Below are 25334 nucleotides of genomic sequence, written 5' to 3' on the forward strand. Positions count from 1 at the left end.
TTTCTGGTTTTGCATACCACCAAGAGTCCATTGGAGTTGAAAGACTATTACAAATAAATGAATAAATGAATGAATGAACATTATGCAACTTAATTTTCCTTCTTTCATTTTTCTGAGAAGACAGCAGATGCAGTATTTATAATGCTAGTCAGAGAGGGTTAAAACTGACAACCTTTTCTTCTTCTTTCCCTTCCTTTTCCATGCTCTTGGCTCCTCCACAGATAGCTATTTGGGTCCCGAACCCTTTTAAAATATGCAACACTATATCAAATATTGGAACAACTGAAGTTGGTCTATATTCCACATACCACAAAAAGTAGAAACTAGATTTAATGTGTCTTTTCCTGTTCCTGGTAAGCCACAAACAGTCAGTCTGGGAAAATCAGGTAATTTGCCTAGTCCTGCTTTTTCTGGCACTAAATGATACTCTTTATTATAACACTAGCAGCTTCCTGACTTTCCAGAAAAGGGTTCTCTATCTAGAAAGATTTCAACTTCAAAACAGTATGGAACGTGCAGTGGGATCCCTTGAGAGGGTTTCTTTGACCGAGGAAGGAAAGTTGACATGCTTGATCAAATTGACTTAACTGGAGATGGATCTTGCATTAGTCTTCCCTTGGTCTATTAAGCCCCCACCAAGTGGCATGAAGCTCTGCTCCATGTCAGCAAGCGCTTCAAATTTGTGGCACCAAATTGTGGTTTTGTACATAATGATTCATAATGATTCTGACATGTCCTTTCTCACTCTCCAAGCTGATCCATGTCCTGAAGAAAGTGAAGGCTAGAATAGGCACAAGAGGATCTTGAGAAACGAAACAAAATCTTCATAAATCCATCCTAACGATCGATGCATTGGATTTTAATGTGCAAAGTGAGCCTAAAAGTCTCGCTGAGTTCAGTGGAGCTTTCTCTTCAACCAGACTGCATTCCATGTTCTCCTGAAGGTGATTTTCTTCCAAGTCAGTGTGGCCACTATAATCGCTCATATTTCGGTGAGCATCATTTCCTAGAATGACTGGCCAATCCAGCCATATAAATATGTTTTTCAGGCAGGAAGTTGGCCGTGGAGTTATGATTGCTCCCACCTGTGGTCAGCCTCTGTTGTGGTGGGGGGGGGGGAGAGAGATCCCAAGAGCTGTTGCTGGGGAAAGCCAAGCAGGCCAGCTTGAAACTCTCCAGGCTTTGAACACTCAAGCCAATGGGAGGAGGTTGGGCAAAGAGTGTATTTGAGGGCTATGAGGAATGCTGCCTGGGATGGCCAGAAGCCTCTCTGGGCCCCTCTGGAACCAGGTAGCTGTGTTGCCTTGTTTGTCTTGGATAACCGAAATAAGTGTAACATCCATCCAAGGGTAGAAACTTTGTTAGTTTAGGCTGCTTCAAGAGCGTAAATCTTAAATTGTTCAATTGTTTTCCTGTGATTTTTCTCACTTACTTTCCCCCTCCCTTTTTATCTATGGTTGCAATGATTTATAGCATGGCTGGAATAAAAGGGGACGTAAATGTTTTAGCATAGGATAGTTTTTTCCCAACAGCAGGCATGTAAGCTTTTCTTTTTGTTTGCAATGCATCTGTGTGATTTCATCATCTTGTTTCCCATGCACAGGAGAATTGTTTCTGGTCACATTCATCTTAAAGATTTCAAATGTTCCAAGTTTGGCCACAAGGAGATGCAAACTGTAATACAGGGAGAAGGAGGGGACAGGCCCTTGGCACACTCAGCCAGGTTCCTGACGAAATAAAGGTGGCTGGGTTTTGTTTTTCCTCTTCATGTCAATTAAAGGGCTAGTGCAGCTATCAAAATATCCTCAGGAGTCAATCACTTCTGTCAGCTACCCAGGCAGGGGGTAGATGGTAGCAGAGACACATAAGGGCTCAGTCACAATGTAATCATAGTATGCTGTATCGGGTGGCCAGAACTGTGAATGTTTCCCAGAATTCAATTAACACAATCATATGATATAACTCCCTAAGTATTTTTTTTCCTTGTTGTCTTTAAGTAGCTCAGCAGTTTTGACAGTGATTGGGGGGCTGGCCCAGTGTTAGTATTTCATTAAAGAGCAACCCTATACTCAACGTTATGCTAGGAAGGTAGAATAGTCATGGCTACCCTAGCAGAAGGATGATTACTGTAGCTAATTGAGTTTAGTCCAGGTGGCAAGAGAACACACAACTGTAAAAGAATGTGTGCTTTAGAAGCAGACGTGACCTTCAGGGATTGGAAAAAGTAGGACTGGGTTATGTGAATGGCCTTGTCCTCAAACTCTTTTTAAACATTTCTACCCTCAGGCTAGTGCCTGAATAGCAGATGGAGATTTTGTGTAGGTTGTCATGAGAAGATTCTGAACCATGAGATTAGCAGTTTCATAGTAGTTACTACACAGTAGTTGCTACAAGCTTGTGTGCCCTGACTGAGAGATTCTAGAGACCCAAAGAATAGGAACCTTCATAGGTTTCTCAGTCAGAATCTTTGCTCTGGAGGTGTTTAAAATCAAACAGGACAAGCAGAGCCATGGGTTGCACAGGATCTTCAAACCAGTAAGGATGTAGTGGACAGAGGGAATGGCCTTGAGGGACAGGAGGAAGAGCCACTGCCAAGGCAACAGTTAGATAAAAGGGGTCTGAGTCCAGGACAACAATGCAATGTGCATAAATGTCTCAGACAGGCCTCTCCTTAGTTCACACAAAGATAAAGTGAGGGAAGGGGAAGCGCATTCAGACTTGCAAGATTCTGCTACAATAAAATTAGTACTGACCTACGTTGCATTGGTTTCCTAGTTTGATCTACCTTAAATGGCTGATAAAAACACAGCAACACTTCATTAGTCCAAAGGCATATCCAAAAATGAGATGCTAATCCTTTCTAAGGGATGCCAAAGTGCAATATTATGCTACCCACTTCCTTTCCAAAATCCACATGAAGCTACTAGATGAGAATATCCATCAGCATAGGGCAAAATACCATCAGTATACTAATGGTCCTCACTGGTATATCTGTGTCCCAAGCTGACCAAATGTTGTGAGTCTGATAGTTTCTGGATGGGAAAGAACAGGTTCAAGCTTAATCCTGGTGTGACTGAATAACTTTGGAATTCTCTTCCCTTGATCCAGAGATTGTATTTATCTCTGAATGGAGTAGCACTGCCCCTGACCGAGTTGGTGCTTGAAGAGCAAGGAGCAGCTATGGCTGGGAAAGCTTTTATGCAAATCCACCTTCTCACCAATTGTGCCTGTTCTTGGATCAGGCGGCCCTGCTCATGACCACTCGTGTCTTAATCACCTCCCAGTCGTCTACCTGGGGCTGTCTTTAAAAAGAATTTGGAAGCTGTAGCTGGTCTGTACTAGCACGGGCAATCTTGAGTACATCATAATAGTCCCATATAACCCTGGTTGCTCCATGAAAAGCAGTGGCTTCCAGTGGTCCTTCATGTGCAATTCAAGATGCTGATTGTCACCAAGTCCAACGTTTTAAAACTTTGGTTATTCTCTCAGGAGTAGGACCAAGATGTAGGTGAGCCTGGTCAGATGGTTGTAAGGTGCAGGGTATTTTGAGGATCTTAGTGCAGTGCAGTGCATTGTTGTAATTATTTTTATTTTATTTGGATTTTGGTAGTGCATTGTTTTAATTACTGCTAGAATCCCACAATTGAAGAAGCAAGATGGAATTCCATACAATTCATTTAAATAGATAAATTTAGTGGCAATAATACAAATATAGCACAATATGATCATGACAATACATTCACAGACCCCAGTTTAATTTTTTTAAAAACAGCAAATATAACTAGCATTAACCTAATAAATTGCAAAGGAAAAAGTAATGTTTAAAATACCGTAGCCTTAGTTCCAGTCTCCATGAGGTGGTATTAATACTGTGGTGCTACAGTGCAGAAAGGTATCTCTCTCTCTTGTTTTTATTTCATATACTCTGGTTATGTCCAGAAGAACCTCTGTTGAAGATGGCAGGCATTTGTATCTATATTTGGATCTCTGCTATTTTTAGAGCTTTAAGAGTAAACAACTATCCGGAGTTTAAAGCTAAGAAGCTTGTGTTTAATTTGGAAATGGCTAAGCGGCTAGAACAACTCAGATCATTTTTACTACTACTTTCTAAGCCAATTAAAGCTTCCCACTCATCAAACTTCACACACATCACATTGTAATGATCTAACAGGAAAGTTTCCAATCTGTGAATCACCACAATGAAATTATTCTTTTCAAGGAAAACCAAACCAAACCATAACAGTAGAAGCTGTTGAAATGCACTTACAGCCAGTTCAGGTCAGTTGGGTACAATTTCAACACAGGAATAATTGCCAAGGCACACACCTGCTCTTTGTAGATGTGTACAAATTAATTCAGAATAGTTTTCTAGAGTTGGTGTTCTTGACAATAGTACAGATAATGCAGACTGAATGAAATTTTTCATTATTTATATCAGAGCTGACACCAGGAAGGTCACATGGCCAACTAATCTTCAATGTATAGAGATGCTGTAAATATATTTCTTATTTTGCACAATCGGCTTATTGCTCTGTGGTTATAAAAATGGTACCAGATACTTTAAAAAAATTAAAGTTAATTTTATAACTGCTAAGAAAATTATAATCAATAAGCTACCAATTGAACCTAGCTAAAGAAGAACATTTTATCAAAAAGCTTCTCAGTTGGCTTTGGTGAAAACAAGCAAGCATGCAAAAATACAGAAATAAAGATCTTGTTAATTTTAGCCTACTTTGTGCTAGTGTAATCTTAAGCAATACCCTTTCAAAATCAATTTTACAAGCAGCAGAAAGGCATATATGGGTTACCATTGCAAACGTTAGGCCTTTCATTCTTTGAATTTGTGTTAAAACTGCCAAACTACCCGTATATACTCGAGTATAAGTCGACCCGACTATAAGCCGAGGGACCTATTTTGCCACAAAGAACTGGGGAAAAATGGTGACTCGCGTATAAGCCGAGGGGGCATTTTTCAGCAGACACATTTTTCTGCCTGGGCTAATCGGCCTCTTTGCAACCCCACCCCTCTGGTAACCGCGCGATTGTAGCACTTTGCACAAAGGAGCAATAGTTGATAACACGCCCCACGTCAGCTGGAAGGGTATTCTTGGATAGTGAGAAGCTGGAACCGGGCAGGCGGGCGAGAGAGGCGGGCAGAAAAAAAGGGGGGGAATCCACACACGCTCGCGCAGGGAAAGGGGGAAACGGGTGGGCCGGCCGGCTCCCCTCTCCTCTTTGTGTGTGTGTGTGTGTTTGTCTCTCTCTCTCTCTCTCTCTCAATTCTCCCCCACCCCAAAAGCGGGGAGGGGGCGACCTTGCAAAAGGGAGGGGGCTTCTCCCGGTTGCGGGGAAGGCTGGAGGTGCGCTTTTCTCGGCCAGCCCAGGTAAATTCGGCCGTATTCTTCAATACGGGCCGGCCCCAGCAGTTCCGGCTGGTTGCCGGCAGTTGGCTGTTCCTCCCTGGCCGCCTCGGCCCCCCCGGCCCTGTCGCCCGGCAGAGCGCAGCATCACCAGGCCTCCCCCCTTCGCGCGAGGTGTCTGGCGTTCCCCCTCGCGCTTGGCTGCGGCGGCCCAGGGTATTCCGTCCCGGCCTCGACACGCAGCGCCGCAGGGAACGGAAGGGGGGAGGGCCGTACCTGGAGCATCACATGAAGAATTGGCTGAAGAATACGGCCGAATTTACCCGGGCTGGCACAGGGAAAGGGGGAAACGGGTGGGCCGGCCGGCTCCCCTCTCCTCTTTGTGTGTGTGTGTGTGTGTGTGTGTGTCTCAATTCTCCCCCACCCCAAAAGCGGGGAGGGGGCGACCTTGCAAAAGGGAGGGGGCTTCTCCCGGTTGCGGGGAAGGCTTGAGGTGCGCCTTTCTCGGCCAGCCCGGGTAAATTTGGCCATATTCTTCAGCCAATTCTTCATGTGATGCTCCAGGTACGGCCCTCCTCCCTTCTGTTCCCTGCGGCGCTGCGTGTCGAGGCCGGGACGGAATACCCCGGGCCACCGCAGCCAAGCGCGAGGGGGGACGCCAGACGCCTCGCGCGAAGGGGGGAGGCCTGGTGATGCTGCGCTCTGCCGGGCGCTCACCGACAGGGCCGGGGGGGGCGAGGCGGCCAGGGAGGAACAGCCAACTGCCGGCAACAAGCCGGAACTGCTGGGGCCGGCCCGTATTGAAGAATACGGCCGAATTTACCCGGGCTGGCCGAGAAAGGCGCACCTCCAGCCTTCCCCGCAACCGGGAGAAGCCCCCTCCCTTTTGCAAGGTCGCCCCCTCCCCGCTTTTGGGGTGGGGGAGAATTGAGAGAGAGAGAGAGANTCAGCTGGAAGGGTATTCTTGGATAGTGAGAAGCTGGAACCGGGCAGGCGGGCGAGAGAGGCGGGCAGAAAAAAAGGGGGGGGAATCCACACACGCTCGCGCAGGGAAAGGGGGAAACGGGTGGGCCGGCCGGCTCCCCTCTCCTCTTTGTGTGTGTGTGTGTGTGTTTGTCTCTCTCTCTCTCTCTCTCTCTCAATTCTCCCCCACCCCAAAAGCGGGGAGGGGGCGACCTTGCAAAAGGGAGGGGGCTTCTCCCGGTTGCGGGGAAGGCTGGAGGTGCGCTTTTCTCGGCCAGCCCGGGTAAATTCGGCCGTATTCTTCAATACGGGCCGGCCCCAGCAGTTCCGGCTGGTTGCCGGCAGTTGGCTGTTCCTCCCTGGCTGCCTCGGCCCCCCCGGCCCTGTCGGTGAGCGCCCGGCAGAGCGCAGCATCACCAGGCCTCCCCCCTTCGCGTGAGGTGTCTGGCGTTCCCCCTCGCGCTTGGCTGCGGCGGCCCAGGGTATTCCGTCCCGGCCTCGACACGCAGCGCCGCAGGGAACGGAAGGGGGGAGGGCCGTACCTGGAGCATCACATGAAGAATTGGCTGAAGAATACGGCTGAATTTACCCGGGCTGGCGCAGGGAAAGGGGGAAACGGGTGGGCCGGCCGGCTCCCCTCTCCTCTTTGTGTGTGTGTGTGTGTGTGTGTGTGTGTCTCAATTCTCCCCCACCCCAAAAGCGGGGAGGGGGCGACCTTGCAAAAGGGAGGGGGCTTCTCCCGGTTGCGGGGAAGGCTTGAGGTGCGCCTTTCTCGGCCAGCCCGGGTAAATTTGGCCGTATTCTTCAGCCAATTCTTCATGTGATGCTCCAGGTACGGCCCTCCTCCCTTCCGTTCCCTGCGGCGCTGCGTGTCGAGGCCGGGACAGAATACCCCGGGCCACCGCAGCCAAGCGCGAGGGGGGACGCCAGACGCCTCGCGCGAAGGGGGGAGGCCTGGTGATGCTGCGCTCTGCCGGGCGCTCACCGACAGGGCCGGGGGGGCCGAGGCGGCCAGGGAGGAACAGCCAACTGCCGGCAACAAGCCGGAACTGCTGGGGCCAGCCCGTATTGAAGAATACGGCCGAATTTACCCGGGCTGGCCGAGAAAGGCGCACCTCCAGCCTTCCCCGCAACCGGGAGAAGCCCTCTCCCTTTTGCAAGGTCGCCCCCTCCCCGCTTTTGGGGTGGGGGAGAATTGAGAGAGAGAGAGAGAGAAACACACACACACACAAAGAGGAGAGGGGAGCTGGCCGGCCCACCCGTTTCCCCCTTTTCCTGCGCGAGCGTGTGTGGATGGAGCAGTGGCCAAGGGTTTATAAAGCAAGCGGCGGAGTCCTGCAGCTCAGNAAAAACTCGGCTTATACTCGAGTATATACGGTACTACATATTTTTTTTTGGTTCAGAAAGATTTTTGCCTTCTCTTGTAGTTTCTTTAAATGTTAACATTAGTTCCAGTGCAAAAACATTAAATGCACAATTAAATGTGAAAATTGACAGTGATTAGATGGGTGGCATATAAATTTAATGAATGAATGACTGAATGAACAAATAAATAAATAAAACACTCTTTTCCTTCAGTCCAAATCAATCATTAAAATCATGGATGTAAATGCATGCTGTTTTTGGCTTGTATCTTTACATATTTATTAAATATTTATAAATATGAAATATATTTGCATTAAATATAAAATATTTATTTTTTAAAAAGCCATGTTGATTTTTTTTTCTTGCTAGTGTACACAAAGTTCATTATACATAGAATACATAGAATAACAGTGTTGGAAGGGACGTTGTATGTCTTCTATTTAAGCAGGAGACTTTATACCATTCCAGACAAATGGTTGTCCAATCTCTTCTTGAATACCTCCAGTGAAGGAGCACCCACAACTTCTGGAGGCAAGCCTTTCCACTGGTTAATCGTTCTCACTGTTTAGGAAATTTCTCGTTAGTTCTAGGTTGTTTTCACTGTCAGGAAATGTCTTCTTAGTTGTAGGTTAGATCTCTCTTTAATGATCTTCCACCCGTAACTTCTTGTCCTGCCTTTAGGTGCTTTGGAGAATAGATCAATCCACTATTGTTTGTGACAGCCCCTCAGAACTACTATCTTGTCACCCCTAGTCCTGCACTTCATAGACATATCTAGTTCCATCAACTATTAATCATATGATTTAGCCTCCAAACTCTTTATCGTCTTTGTTGCTCCTCTCTGTACTTTTTCTAGGATGTCAGCATCCTTTTTGTGTTATGATGACCAAACCTGGATGCAGTATTCCAAGTGTAGTCTCACTAGGGCAGTATAAAGCAGCACTATCACTTCTTGTGATCTTGATCTCCTCTGTTGATGCAGCCTAGAAATGTGTTGGCTTTTTTGGCAACTGCAGCACACTGCTGGCTCATAGTTAAGTGGTGGTTTACTAGGACACCTAGTTCTCTCTCCCAGTTATACTGTTGAGCCAGGTGCCATCCTGTGCATTTGGGGTTTTTTGCCCAAGTGTTGGCCATTACTTTTTTCATCACTGAATTGCATTGTATTGGATAGGACGCAGTGTTCAAAGTCTGTCAAGATCCTTCTGAGTCTTGAATTTATTTCCCAAAGTGTTAGCTATTTCCCCTAGCTTGGTGTCATCTGCAAATCTTATGAGTTGCCTTTCTATCCCCTTATCTAGATCATTTATGAAAATGTCGAAGAGTTTTGGGCCTAAGACAGAACCTTGAAGTACCCAACTGCATGCTTCCCTCCATGTAGATGTAGTTCCATTGAGGACTACCCACTGAGTCCGGTTAGTCAACCAACTGTGAATCCATCTGGTGGTACTGTCTATCCCACATTATAGAAAGTAGGATGTGATCTACTTTGTCAAATGCCTTATTGAGCTATGTCCACAGCATTTCCCTTATCCACTAATTTAATCACTTTATCAAAGAAGCTGGTAAGGTTTGTCTGTTTTTGACAATCCATGAATGCCTTCTAGTAATCACCTTGCTTGTTTCTAGTTGCTCAAAATTCTGCTACTTAATTATCTTTTCCAGGATTTTTCCAGGTATTGATGTCAGGCTGACTGGTCTATAGTTTCTTGGATCAACTTTTTTGCCCTCCCTTTTTGAAGGGAAAATTTTTATTTCCAACGTTCTATTTTCTTTCCAAGTCTGACTTCCCAAGAACTGGCAATGGAAGCTGGAGGGGAAGAGACAGAAGAGAGAAAGTTGGCATCCAGTTTTCTCCTCCGAGGCAGGAACTACCTCAGTTTCCTCAGCTGAGAATAGGCTCCTGTCTCCCAGAGTGCAATCTAGACAACAACTTTTAAGTCTTTGCTCTATATATTTTGAAATAAAATCTCTGCAATTTTGGGAGGAAGAATTGTGCTATCGTTTCTATGTTAAAGGTATTAAATTATAATATTCTATGTGCGTCCTTCTACAATAGCAGCATTCCCCATCCTGGGCACCTACAAATATGCATATTTAAAATTCCTAATATTTTTCCATATCTTTGATTGTTACCCTGCAAAGTTGCTTAATAAACTGAAATTGCTACAAAGATTTTGTTTGCTGTTTATTCAACCCATTCTTTCTGGTGAAAGAAAGGCTTCATATAAACTTATAAACAAAACAGAAAATGTCAACTTTTGCAGTAATGCCACTCTGATGTTGGGTTTCACCTTGGTGGAGAAGGGGAACTTTGTTTCACCCAGCTAGAAATTGGTATCTCTTCCCATATGCTCAGATCGAATGTCTTCAGTTCAGTGGGATAAAAATAAATGGAGGCTGTAACTGAAAAGACAAACAGTAGTGCCAAATTCCACATTTTTTTTAGCAGAAGATGCCAGCCAGGCTAGTTATTTTAGACTATTATTGCTATTATTGCTGTCATTTATCAGTGCTCAGGAAGGCATTCTTCCCTGATAATCCAGGATGCCGATAATGCCAGCAATCTTCAAATGTGTCTAAAACCTTGTTGACAGTAATTAATATATTCTGTCAGCAGTTGTGTCTCACAGCCAACTGCTTTGTTGTAAATTTTTCCAAGTCTTGCAGTTGGAAAATTCTACTCTTCCTTTATACATACAAATCCTACACATAAACACTGCTGATTATTATATAATTTTCACTTAATGATTAGTGGCTTTATTCAATCTATCAGCCTGGGGCAAAGGTTAATTTGGTCTCTTGGGACATCCAGCAAAACCTGATCTGATAGACAAACTTCTTCTGGCCCAGATGGTGTGCAATCCGAATAGAAGAGGTGCTGCAGAGGGAGAAACTCAGGACGGGGGGGGGACTCATTCTGGGGGAGAAAGATCACTCCTTTTTCTGTGCACAGAAAATGATGGCCAGGAAACCACAAGAGGTAAATGGTAAGAATGTACTGTGAAGTGTTTTTATATTTTACTGCAAGGCCACTCTGCATCATTTAAAACGTATACATACACATAGCCCAGCAGACTGCTTTAAGAATGCTATGAAAAAGCATATGATCCAGTAATATAATAGGTCTTTCAGTTTTTGGAATTTCCCCACTAAGCAACATGGGCATAAAGTATGCCATTGCATGACTGTGTCACTTAGTGATGAAAATTCTGGCAGTCCCAGTTGCCATTGATAAGCAAGGACCAGATGTGTCATTAAAAAAAGGACCTCACATAATCTGGGCTTCCAATTCCTATAGGCTTCCCCACTGACTTTGGTTGTGGGAAGCCGTCAGGGAACACCAGAAATCGCAATCAAGTGACCATGGCTCACTGTGACATCATAATCGCAAGGTGGATGCCAAGCATCTGAATTATGACAATATAACCATGAAGATCCTTCAAGAGACAGAACTATGAGGGCCTGTTATAAATGCCATTCTTTCAGCACCATCATCTTATAAAGATTGCTGAACAAATGGCCATAACCCAAGAGCTACTTGTCCTCATTTGAGACTCCAAGGAACTGTTACTAGCCCGCCCCATGAACATTCATTGAAAGGACTGTCTGTGTAGGGAGAGAAGAGTAATTTTGGTAGCTGTGAAATAAATCAGATTCTAGGTATTAGGATCTAAGGTAACAAGAACAAAATGAACAGCAGTCTTATATTGTATAAGCATACAAACTCAAAGCATGTAGCATATGGCAGAGCTGCCACAAGACAAGTTGTTATAGGTTCAGATTTCCATAAAGAAAATTGTCCAAGGTGCAGAAAAAAAAAGCAAACAATTTCATCACAGGCTTATGCTGGTCTATATCCATAATATAGATTTGACTGAAAGCTTCTTTCATTTCCTGTAATGAAATATTTTTTTATAAGTAGGAAGAATATGAAAGGAAAAAATGAAAGCAGTTTGTAAAAATGATGTAGGTAGCAGAGGGAATGGGTTAAGATGAGAACGCAAATAGGACCAGCTCAGTTTCATCGGCCTCTCTCACTCTTCCCCCTTTGAAGGGGAAGACGGGATGTGCTAGGAGCCATCCTGCCCCATCCCGTATTCAGAAAATGTGGGGCGGCCCCTGCCAAGTCAGCAGCATCTGTCTCTCCTAATGCAGGAAAGCACTTTCTAGCCAAAATCACTTCAGGAACCCATCCTGCACATCAGACAAGGGACAGGATATTTCCTGTTCTTGATGGTTTATCCAGGATGTGTCTTTCAAGGGAAGATGGATGCATTATTAAAAGAAGAAGGCAATAAGTTCCCATCTCATGCTTCCTGCATCCTGCGGAGTACTTAGGAAAATAAGAGGAACCCAGTTTGGGATCTACGACTTAAAGCAGAAGGTGCACCTTTTTTTTTCTCCATACTGTAAGTCAAAGCAATCCAACCAACAATAGCAGATCTCAGCCTTTTAAAAAAAGTTACCTTTAACACTCTGGTTCTAGAATCAAGAATAGCCTGAGAATGCAAGCAGCCCTGCCATTAGACACTACTGTATGCAGAAAACCTTTATGAGACATGGGGACAATAAATACTTGTGCTATGTGTTTTTTGGGCTGTCTGAGGTGCAGAATCCGAGACTGTAAAAGCAAAGCTTTGCATGCCAGGGATGGCTCTCAGGTGAGTGCAATGGGATCGGAAGTTATCTTGTTTAATGGACAGGGCAGGAAGGAAGACGGATCTTAATTGACATACGCTATGCAAATTCTTCCATTCATTAATGACAGACTCTTGAAAAAGATTCTTGACAAGATAATGTTCTTTATACAGTTAATGGTATTCCTAATATAATGCAGGCATAATTTAGATGATGCATTATGACAATATTTAGCCAAAAAGGCTGTTTAAGCAGACATGCCCTTAACATATGTATGTTCACATTTATTATATCTTCAGCATAGATGGATGAGAGCCAATGCTTTTTAAATACACTTTGAAGAGTCCACAAGACTGAAAAATATTCTGTGGCTGAACTGTTTTAACGTTAGGCTAAAACCTGGAGCTATTGGCTGGGCAATATTCGATATTCCAGTTCTCTATTCCAAGTTTTTGTAAACAGCCCCCAATTTATTTTTCCTTTTTTAAGTGTATGGTAATAATCAATGATTGTGTAGTCTCTGTAAAGGCCTTCTGCATGACCTTCAGTGCTTTTGCAGCTTCAGAAGCTGCAAGGCACCTGGGCCAAAAAATGAACAAAAGAAGTGTTTTAACTGTAGATATTATGATTCAGAGTTCTTTGGTAAATTGTATTCCTTTTATCAAATTTCAAAAGTTCTAAAGTTGTCATTACTTATAGCTGATTAAAGTAAGAATCCCATTTTCAGCTCATTTTTTCCACACACAGAAAGGTATTACTCTCCCATATTTTTATACTCACTTTCATCTCTTGAACTTCATCTCTTGACCTTAGAACTTGATGTTCATAAATTTAGATGAGACCAACGTTTTCTGAGGTTTCTTTCCTTTAATTCTTTTGATGGTACAGACACAGATGGAGAGAGAGAAATTGGAAGAGAATTTGCTCTGATTTTAATGACAATCTTACAAAGATAGTCAAAATTGTAGGATTAATGAGGTTGGTTACATTTTAAGCAAAAGCTTCTATTTGGTATTTAGCTTTAGACTTTCCACAAATTTCCTCACAGCACGTTCCAGTCTATAGTTAGTTTCTCAAGAGTAAATCCTAAATAATGGATTGGGGTTTTTTTCCCCCCTCTAAGGATCAGATTATGGCATAAACTAAATGCATAGGTAAAAGCGCCCTCTGGTGGCATTATGTATTTATTAAAAACAGTAAGATTTCAATTGGTCAAGTAAATTAATTTAAAATGTAAATATATCTATCTATATTGATATCTATATCTATCTATATCTATAGTATACACACACAATAAAATAAAAGTGTTTAGTACATGATTTGTAATGTATGATTTGTGGCTGAATCTGCTGAGTGTTAGACCCAGCCAATTTGATTCAATTAACACTAGTTAAATAAGCGATGACATTGTGAAATGTGTGAATACATTCTCTGGCTGTTGTAGCATGGCCAGGAAATTGCTGTGCAAATTGCTGAACAAATTATGCAAATTAATTATTTGTGTAATAATGTTAGGATACAAATGGCATCATTGTACTGTCTTATTTATTCTGCTGAGGTTAGCAGGTGGGTACCCCAAATAAATAGCATCACTTTATCTTTCATTTTGCTACGGTTCTGAAGGGGGTTCAGTTTGTAGATTAGATTTGGGCTGTTTCCTGTTGGCATATATAAGAAAACAAGGCAAAACAAGATTAATACATTTCTGGGTAGAGCTGATAGAAAGTAAGACTCAAGAGCACTATGGCAATTCCATCCCAAAGTCTTGATGAAGTCTTTCTGGCTGAGACAAATGAATAAGATCATTATAGAAAGCTTGGAGAAGATTCCTGAGAATACAGAATAACAGAGTGGGAAGGGACCTTGGAGGTCTTCTACTCCAGCCCCTTGCTCAAGCAGAAAACCCTATATCCTTCCAGACCCTATATCCTTCCAGTCTCTTCTTAAAAACGTCCAGTGATGGAGCACCCACAACTTCTCAAATTACTGTTAGGAAATTTCTCCTTAGTTCTAGGTTGGATCTCTCCTTGATTAGTTTCCATCCATTATTTCTTGTCTTGCTGTCTGGTGCTTACATCAGAATACAGAATACAGTGGACAGCCAAGAAAACAAACCAGTGGGTCATTCAATAAATCAAGGAAGATCTCTCATTTGAAATACAAATGACCAGGATTTTGCTTCAGGCATTCTCTAAAAAGGGCTTATGATGCTGGGAAAGGTGAACGGAAAGAGAAGACAGGGATGACCAGCAGCATGGTGGATGGATTCAGTTACAGTGGCGATGAGTGTACTCTTGAAAGATCTGAAAGGCCACTTTGGGGATGGGTTATTATAGAGAAAATCTATGTGGCCACTAGAAGTTGAAAATGACTTGTTGGCATATAGTCAATCAATCAATCAATCAACCTATAATATAGTATAGGAATTGAGAATTGATTTATTATCTCTATGGGGAATCAAAAAAACAGCTGAAGAGGGTGTTTAACTACCTTTCCAATCCAGTTATGTGACCAGTGACAAAGGGGAAAGACTTTGGTGGCCGATTAATTCGTGAAATCATCAATGTCCAAGTGATCGAGGGAGACCTTTTCCTATCTTCCTTGCTGATAAGACAATTAAAGATACTTCATTAATTTGTAAAATGTAAAAGAAGGATTCTGTTTACGGTGAAATTCTACCCAGTGGCTGCCATGCCAACTAAATCAGATTTTACAGACATGACAGTCAAAATGGTATTTGTTGCACTGGATGAAAAAAACCTCTTTTGCAATATTCAGCATGAACAGCAGTTTCATATTACATTTTTCCTAATGTATATCACTAGTTCTGGAGTAAACTGTAAATAACATTTTGAGAGATTAAAGTAAACTTTGTAAAACTTAAATTTAAAACATGGAAAGAAAAGGAAGGCCCGCAAGGAACTGGAAGCCACTTTGCATGTGGATTTGGATAACTAATGTGGACAAGGAGGGGGGAGATGAATTTTTAAACATCTGTTCTTTGAGAGAAATTTTAAGTGATACGTAAAAACCACCAAAGAAAGTTCAAAGACTCACAGACCTTTCTCAGATTTCATGAGTATCACTCTGCCTTTTCATATATTATTAAAAACATGAATTTAAGAGCAGAATTTGAATATATATGTCAATAGCTTTAAGGCCCTTTTATTAATTGGTTTTGCACTAAATTTGATTGATTTTATCTGAAATCAAATGCTGAGAATCTAGCAAGGAGTTTATGAGCAACACACATTCCTTCACTAATTAAGGACTTTACGTTCAAGGCAGCTTTCATTTGGGCTTTGGAAAGACCAGAAGCAAGCCATCATTTAAAAAAAAATTGAAAGGTATAAAATGGGGGATAGCAAAAATGGTTTTGTTTGGCACCAAATGCTGATGAAATTGGCATGAAACAGTCTCCTAGGAATACACTGTAGATGTATGAGAATCCTTCTCTGTTTATGAAAATGAAGTTCACAAGTTTTGCAGGTGAGAAGATGGATAAAAAATGAGACAAACCTCAAAAGCAACAACTGGTTTAAAACCACATGTGCCAGTGCCATGGTATCTGTCTATAAGTAGGTCTTACTGGAACAGGAATTATTGCCAGGAACGGCTATAGCATGAATTATGAGCTGCCCATTGTGTTCTGTGAAGTGATATTTTGGGACAAGGAGTCACCAGTAAAGTCGCATTTGAGAGCATGGGCACAGATTTACTTCTACTGAAATAGCTGCAAACTGTTTTCTTTTTCTTTTGGAATTCCTCTCTGCTGTTTCTCCATACCAGGCTAGGTGCATCACATTTAATTCAGACGTCAGAGGTCAATCAGATGATTTCAGAATTGCAGAAAAATCAGCATTTGGAATGGGAGAGAGATCTTTTGAAGCCTGCAACCTCTCAAAATGGACGAAGGCTTGTAGATACAGTAATTGCTCATTGGCAATATTTGCACATACGCATCCCCCCCTTAATAAAATTTACTTTAAAAATATATAAAAAAGAAATGGCTACATTAATGATAACACTGGTAATCTTACTGATTGACCTTTCTACTGGATATGCACCATTTAAGTGGTGACACAGGGGGTGGCAGAAATTAAAACTTTTCTGAACTATATATACTTAGAAAATATTTGAACGTTTTTCACTAATTCATTTTGTTCATAATTAAGTTGCAGTATGTTCCATTTTTCAATCATGATGTTTTTGATTGGCCGGTAATTGGATCTCCCTCCCACATCTCACCAGTGCAAGGGGTATGTGCAGTGGTGGGATTCAAATATGTGAACAACCAGTTCTCTGTATGGATGCCGCTTCTGGAAGTCCGTTCTGGGTTGGGGCAACAAAAAAGTAGCTACCGGTTTTGCCAAACTGGTGCGAATCTGCTGAATCCCACCACTGGTTATGTGTCAAAGCAAGAGCCGTTGATTCTCACTCAGAGCTAAACATGTCGCCCTGCCTTGGAAGGTAGCCTGAAGGCTGGAAAAAGCTTACTGCAGTTAAGCAGCCGTGGGCTGCGCAGATCTATATTGGGCAGAGGGATAAATCAAATGGCATTGCTCTTTGAAATAGAAAAGTGACAGCATTGGTGGGTTAAAAGTAGACTCCTTCTTCAGCTATTCAAATGGGTAAAATGATGCCTCAAGCAAACTGAGGTGGAGACAGTTTCAGTAAGACTTATAGCACTGAGCAGATTTTCTGAGGTGAGAACAGCAGAAGTAACAGATATGGAGGAGGAAAATGAACAAGGGGGTGAAGGGAAACTAAGTGAATTGCAGGAGAAACAGTTCTGTTGTTGTTGTTGTAACTGTTTTAGCTTGCAACACTTTGGCAACATTTCCCTAAATGGTATAATTTTCTAGTACACTGTTAGATATTTGTTTGGCTATGGGAACCATGAAGAAAAAAAAATACCAACTTTACTTCATAATTTCTAACTTTTTTAAAAGCATATACCCATTTGCAAAATGCATTTTGTCTCTGCCAGTTTACTAAGATTAGAGTTGTAGAATTCTTTAGGAATTATTTTGATCCATTCATTGACACCCTTCTTCAGATCTTCCAAAAGGGAGACATGTCCTCCACACAAGAATGTTTCTGCTCTTCCAAACAGGTGGTAATCACTGGGTGTTAGATGTGGTGAGCAGGGCTGGAGGGTTTCATTAGAAATCAGCAATGATGGTTTGTATAAGATGAGTTATGTGGTGTCTGGCATTGTCACAATTCAAGAATTGGCAGCAGTACAACGTTCAATTTCAGTCAAAGACTTTCTCAGCTCATGAAGCAAACTGCTGGAACATGGGGCATTGATGATGGTTCCTTGATCCAAATAGTTGATAAATATCACATCTTCACAATTCCCCCAAAAAGCAGTAACCATGGCAATGCCAACTAAGGGGACACTTTTTGATTTTTTCAGGGGCTCCTTCCAGTTTATGCCACTACTGAGTTTCTGTTATAGGGTTGTAAAAGATCATGGTATCCATTCCTTTTCATTTCTGGTCCTAGCATCCATTAGCAACTGACCCTCCTCAGTAGTAAATTTCACATAAAATTCTGTGCACACTGCTGATGCTGAATACTGATTTCTTGGATAGTCACAGGGTGGTCCTCGATGACATTCTCCTTGATCCAGACATTTTCTGGCTTAGTAGATATGTGAAGTGCCTCACTGCTGGGGGCATCTTCCTATAACTCCCTTTTTCCCTTACATTGTGCAACCCAATTTCTCACTGGTTGATTAGATATTGCCCTGTAGATACCTAATTATTTCTGAGATTTTTACAGCAACCTTTCATAAAAGAGAGGTTGGAGCTGTGATTTTTGACACTTCCTTCCATTTTTAGAAAACTGGGGCTTTCTAGAGAAAAAAGAAAATGATTTTAAATGTTGTTTAGCCATCACTAAAAATCCAGAAAGCTTAGCTTCAAAACACACTGTCATAAACCAGTAATTTTAATACATTTCATTCTGCAAATGGAATGAATTTCAGAGTACCTCTTGTCTATTTATTTTTTTTTTTGAAAGAATTCTGTGACTCCAATGTCAGTTGGAGTTCTAGATGGGTTTCTCTAGCTAGGAGAGCTATAAAAATATGTTTCTGTCTGAAAGCAGGAACCAACTCATGTTTATTTTGTTGGTCTGTAATTCATATTTCTAAGGTGGCCAACTCCTCAATGACTCTGGACAACATACAGAATCACACACAAAAAAGATATGAATCAAACAGATCAGAAGAACAGAATGGACTTTCTATTGGAGCAAATATCCACTAGAAAAAAATGTAAAATCTTTCCCAAAGGGAGCCTATGTTCCAGTGATGGCAAACCTTTTAGAGACTGAGTGCCCAAACTGCAACCCAAAACCCACTTATGCATCGTCGGGTGCCAGATGGGTGTGGCCCATTGGGTGGGCGTGGCTGTGGTGGTAACGGCAGACTGAGTGGGACTAAAAAGTTCAATCAATCAATTCCAACTTTGCAAGATCTTTTTTTTTCTCGCGAGAAGTTGAAATTGATTGAACCTTTTTTTTTTTTTGCACACGGCGGTGGAAGCCTAAAGTGAAAAGGTTTTATAAAACCCACCTGAAGGCCTAGGACTGGGGCGACGGCGCGCGTGCCCAGAGAGAGGGCTCTGAGTGCCGCCTCTGGCACCCATGCCATAGGTTCGCCACCACTGCTATATTCCATTCTAGTCAAAGCCTGAAGAAGGAGCCAGAACTTCAAGGTACATTTAAAAGTTGAGCAGGGTCTGGACCATTCAAATTTCTGGTGAGATGTTTTTCCAAGGGCTGGCACTGCAGCAGAGAAAACATATTGCCTAAGCCCTTCAGGTGGCATTGTTTAATGGATGGGACCAGGAGCACGGTGACTCTGTTTGATAGACAGAAACATTGAGGTACCTGCTCATGCCATTGCATTCTAGATTGGTTGAAATTTCTGAGGATTTTCAGTGGCAGCCATATGATCAACACATTGCACAATCCATAAGTAACTACGGGTGCTCCCCAATTCCTCCTGCATGTATCTTGATAGACTGCTAAAATTATTCAGCAAACTATATTGAATGAACACCTAGTTTGCCATATTAGAGTGCTTTGTAATTATAGTCTTCCACATTCTAACCATTAAGCTCCCCTACACCCATTTAATGCTCCTCACTCTTATTTTAGAGTTTTGCCACCGCTGCTGTTCTGCATAGTATTGACTCCCTCAGCCAGATGATCACAAAGACTGATTATGGATACAAATTCAAGAGCGGAACTACCATTAGCCACCTCCTCTACATGAATGACATCAAGTTGTATGCAAAGAATGAATGAGACATCGATTTGGTGATCCACCTGATACAGATCTATAGTGAAATCATTGGGATGTCATTTGGACTAAAGAAGTATAGCCAGATGGTAGTCAAGAGAGGGAAAGTAGTTAAGACTGATAAGATGGAACTATGGTTCCACATAGCAGATATAGAGACCAGTTACAAATACCTTGATATCCCACAGTCACATGGGATCCACAATGAGGAGGCAAGGAAGACAGAAACATCCAAGTACCACCAAAGGATTAGACAGGTGCTGAAGAACAATGGGAAAAACAAGATCCATGGCATCAACATATATGCTCTGCCAGCCATCACCTGCTGGCATAGTGAGCTGGCCAAAGAAGGAAATGGAAGCTGCCAGTGTGAAAACCTGGAAACTCCTCACAATGTATGGAGGTTTCCACTCCCCAATGCTGACAGGGGGTAGCAGCAGGAGCCCACAACAACCTCTTGGGAAAATTAATTGCCCACCCCTGGGTTGGACCCTCCTATATCTAGATGGCAGATTCCAGAGAAGGTTATGGAAAATAATAGGGCCAAGATCCTCTGGGATTTTCAGATCCAAAATACAGGCAGGTACTGGCCAATGAACTGGGCATCATGATAGTAGACAAACACCAGAAGATGCCAGCGGTGATGTATTGATGCCAAGTGACACAACATCAGGAAGAAGGGGTATGAGAACCTGGAGAAGTACAGTACAAAGCCTGAAGGAGGAACTGGAGAGGATGTGGAAAGTAAAGGCCAAAGTGGTTACAGTAGCGGTAAGAGCACTTGGGTCTGGGACTCTTATATGGAATAATAGCTCTAACAGATTCCTGGAATGACACCAGAACTTTCTGTACAGAAGAGTTCAGGGCTGGGATCCTGTGCAGAACCTCCCAGGCCTCTGGTAGACATCCAAGATTGAGGAAGACACAAAATACCCATAAGGGTGAGAAGGAATTTTCTCCTCTAATTAAAAAAAAGATCTAATATATATTAATACTCTATTTCGGTACTGTATTATCCACATCGTTTTTAAAAGCTTTTGATTAAAAAAAGCTAGTAACTGAAAAAGCTCTAATATATACACTCACTGAAATATATTGACCCTCCCTCTCTAACCTTAGCATTCCACCAGCACCATAAGGCATTCTACTGACCATCACCTTATCCATACTACATTGGGAGTAAGAAGAGGTTACTCCTACAGTACCTAAGCACTTGAAGTCCCACTCAACTACTACAGGCCCCCCTCCCAGTCTCTCTCCCTAGAGAGAGCTCCCTCCCCAATCACCTAAGAGGAACCTAAGACTACCTTACCACCCACAGACCTCAGTCTCCAGCTGGTCAGGCTTGCTGGCCTCTGGCCTCACCCATCTGTTGCTACCCTCCTTCAGGCTCTGGAATAGCATGAGCTTCTGCCTGCCTCTTAATCCAGCCCATCGCCCAGCTCCATCAGCCTTGCTATCTCTGGGACTCTCCACTGCCCTGAGACCTCTCCTGTGGATCATTCATCTCCCAGTTTGGCTTCTGGATGCTCTTCTCTCTTCTTCTCTCCTGCAGACTGCTCTGCTTCTGGCTGCTTGGCCAATCTGTCTGCTTGCTTCTGGCTCTTGGATCCCTGTCTGGCAAGACTTTCTGCTCTTGCCACCACCGGACGCTGGCCCTCAGCTTTAGCCTGACCTTTGGAACCTTGGAGCTCAGCCTGTGGTGTCCCTGCCATCAACCTCATCACTGCTGCTGTTATTGCCGCCATCCTCGGTCTCGGCTTGAAACCTGGAGCTTCTCTGCTCCTTAGCTTCTCTCTGGGACTTCTCAATGCTCTGGGCCTGCATGGCTTTCAGTTCAACCTCCAGTCCTGCCACTGATGGGTAAGGGTTCACCTGGTGAGAATTCTTAGCTGTCCTTCAGCACTTATGTTCCACAGCAGAAGAATATCAGGCATCTTTATAGCCGCCTCTCTCGAGACAGAATGAATCAATTCCTCCTCTACCCTTGTGTGTGAAGAAATACAGCCTCATTCACTTGTGGGCTGTTTTACCCAAAAATGTGTGTCTCCACAATGATCCACATCTTTTAAACAATAACATATATGAAGCCAGGTACTATTAGATGACAGCCACTCAAATCTAGTTGGCCTTGGCCTGAGGCCTTTCTGGCTCTCCCCAGCAGATCTTGCAGAGGGTGTTGCCATTCCACTTTCAGGCTTTGTGACTGACAAAATGTTCTCCCCTCCTTGCTTGTCACGGAGACAAGCATTTTATTGCGTTAATTGAAGATGCCACCTTCACAGTGTCTGCATCTTGCTCCCTTTTTATCTAGTTCTTGACTAATTTTAATGTTTTAATTCTTAATGTTGAACATTTTGATGTCTTAATGTTCTTATAGTTTTACATTGTGTTTTTCTGTTGTTGTAAGCTGCCAATCAATATATATATTGGGCGGCTCCCATCCATGTCCCATAAAAGCCAAAGCAAGAAAGCTCCCCATCTCATCAGTCTGATTATGGTGTGGGAGAAGGTTTCCTTTACTCAGGGCAGGGGTGAGAAATCAGCCTGGTGGATCCCACAGTTTGGGACTAGTTTTCTCTCAAAAGATCTCAATCCCTTTCCCTGCACAGCTCTCCAGGGCCAGGGAGACCCATTGGCTGAGGCATGAGGAGGGGTTACTGGGTGGCAGCTCTCAAACTCAGTGCCAAGAAAGGCCAGGAGGATCATGGAGAGAGGGAAGAATCTTTCGCCTTCAGCAAGTAGTCAACCAGAGAAGCTGCTTCATCTGATTTGGACATTGGTTTCTAATGAGATTCAGTCATTCTTACAATGCAATCCATGGACAACTATCTCAGAAATTCACATCCTAATTCACTACAGAAAGTGGTGACCAGAATAAATTGCTGATAAAAAGTTCTTTTACCTTTATTATTTGCTTTACTCAGTTTTATTTACAATGCAAGCAAGACCATATAATATCAAGATACATATTGTATAATACATCTTTCTTTTAAAGTGGTTTTTTTTATTAAAGTTTGCAACTAAATGGAAATGCTGAGTGCTCAGTCTTTTAATATCTTGTTAAAAGATCCTGCTGTCCTTTGGTAAAGCATCGAGCGTCTAGCGGTGCTCCAGGAGGTTATGTGGCCCATGGAGAGGTCTCTGTTAATGGGGGGGGGGGGGGGGTATCCTTGGTCCCCATTGTTAGAGATATTAGAGAGTGAGAGAGAGAAGTGATAGACAAGGGAGAGAGAGAGAAATGTATTAGATCAGGGCTGTCAAACTCATCACATCACGTGTCAAGACGTTTGACACCTCTGTATTAGATTATTAGATAGGTAGATGATAGAGAAGATAGATAGATAGATAGATAGATAGATAGATAGATAGATAGATAGATAGATAGATAGATAGATAGATAGATGGATGGATGGATGGATGGATGGATGGATGGATGGATGGATGGATGGATGGATGGATGATAGATGATAGATAGATAGATAGATAGATAGATAGATAGATAGATAGATAGATAGATAGATAGATAGATAGATAGATAGATAGATAGATAGATAGATAGATAGATAGACGGATAGACGGATAGACGGATAGATAGACAGACACAGAGAGAGAGGGAGGGAGAGACAGAGATGTTTTATATGTGAAAACCAGCACATTGAAATGGTAACCAATGCAGCTCCTGAAGCACAGAGGATAAATAGCCCGATCATAATATGTTTTCATTACCTGCATCAGAGCATTTTGGACCAGTTGCAGCTTCTAGGTGGTTTCAAGGGCAGCCCCTTGTAGAATCCATTGCAATAGTCCAATCATGAGCTGACTAATGCATAAGTGATCATCTGAAGGGCCTGCTGTAGTAGGAACAGGCACAATTGATGCACCAGTTGGATGGGAGAGAAGACCTTCTTAGTCATAGAGCCACAGTGAGTCCAGGAGGATCCCTAAATTGTATACAGTATTGATGAGGAAGTATCACCTCACACAAAACCAAAAATGATAACTCCCCAGATCTCCGTCTCCAGGGGGTCCAAATAACTACGGCTACTTGACCTAGGCAAGGTTGAACTGTTCCTCCCCATGCAGATCCAAATAATCTTCAGGCATTCTGTCAGAACATTGACATTCCCATCTGGACTGCTCAGGGTTGATATTAATTCAACTGATATTAATTCAATATTAAATATTCTTTAATGAGTTATTAAAGTAAAAAAATGTTACTGAAAAGCTTAGAAAAGGCCTCTGATTGGTCTCTCAGCCCAGGATAGCATCTTGATTAACTTCCTCTGCATTACTTGGGTCCGGATAGTATAAACAATGGGATTTAAGACAGGGGGAAAGATGAGGTAGAAGTTGGCCAGAAGGATGTGAGCTGGAGGAGAGACCTGGTGGCCAAATCTGTGGATCAGGGAGGAGACAACTATGGGGATGTAGAAAGCTAAGATGGCACAAATATGGGAGCTACAAGTGCTAAAAGATTTTAGTCGGGCCTCTGCTGTGTCCAAATTCATCACTGCCCGGAGGATGAAAACATAAGACACACCAATGCCCAGGGAGTCAATGATGAGTATCACAAAGCCAATTGTCACACCATAGATATTGCTGACAGAGGTGTCCTCACAGGAGAGCATCACCACAGCCATGTGCTCACAATAAGAGTGTGGAATGATATTGGTGCGGTAGCGAGCCAGTCTTCTTACAAGCAAAGGAAGGGGTGAGATGTAAAAGAAACTCCTCAGAACAGCAGCCACCCCAATCTTGGCAACTGTTGAATGGGTTAAGATGGCCTTGTGTCTCAAGGGAGTACATATTGCCACATAACGGTCATAAGCCATAGCCAGGAAAATCCCTGACTCAACTGTGGCGAAAGAATGGATGGTGAACATCTGGAGGAGGCATGAATGGAAACTAATCTCCTTGCTGTCAAACCAGAAGATGGCTAGCAGTTTGGGCAGTGCAGAGGAGGAAAGCACCAAGTCAGTGACAGCCAGCATGGAAAGGAAGAGATACATGGGCTGGTGGAGACTCGGCTCTTCCTTGATGATGAAGAGGATGGTGCAGTTCCCCAGCACTGCCATGATGTACATAGAGCCAAAAGGGATAGACAGCCATACATGGACCGCTTCCAGCTGAGGTACACCCATAAGAAAGAAGGTAGATGGGCTGAAACAGGCATTGTAGAGAGCAGGGTTCATATCATCTGCAAATCCCAGGGCAGACCATCACTCCTGCAGTTGGAAACATCAATGCATAAAGTTTTATTTCTTTATTTACTTAACAAATTTATACCACCAACGGACCTCTGGGCTGAAAACCATAATAAAAACATACTAAGTTTTAAGTTTAAGAAACTCAAAAAGAAAGGAAAAAAACAAGTCTCAGTTACCACCTTGACACAGTATGATGGGTTTCTTTTTGAACTGGAGGTCAATTTTCCTTTCTATAAGTGTAGCAATTGACACAGACAACCAAACGGCTGAGGCTCTTATGTTTTTTACTATTTGCAGTGAAGTGATTTGCAAGACGTATTTACAACAGCTATATGCATTTCCAGGTTTCACATGGCATCTGGTTTCCTCCTAACTCCCTCAGGAGACTATCCCTCTCTATCTCTCCTGCTACCCCCTTTTTCTCCATCTCTCTCCCACTTCTGGGCTTATTGAGAGAGAATGGGAAAAAAAGCCACA

The 25334-nt window shown here is 42.8% G+C and overlaps 1 protein-coding gene across 1 annotated transcript; it reads right to left on the bottom strand.

Moving 5' to 3' along the window:
- Positions 1 to 23876: 23876 nt before the first annotated feature.
- On the bottom strand, positions 23877 to 24821 carry LOC107285803 (olfactory receptor 52M1-like). Its single transcript, XM_015814051.2, has one exon. The coding sequence runs from the start codon at positions 24789 to 24791 to the stop codon at positions 23877 to 23879; it is 915 nt and encodes a 304-aa protein (XP_015669537.2). The 5' UTR covers positions 24792 to 24821.
- Positions 24822 to 25334: the final 513 nt, after the last annotated feature.

The sequence above is a fragment of the Protobothrops mucrosquamatus genome, unplaced genomic scaffold, assembly GCF_001527695.2.
Source record: "Protobothrops mucrosquamatus isolate PMUCROS unplaced genomic scaffold, P.Mucros_1.0 scaffold212, whole genome shotgun sequence".
Taxonomy (NCBI): Eukaryota; Metazoa; Chordata; class Lepidosauria; order Squamata; family Viperidae; genus Protobothrops; species Protobothrops mucrosquamatus.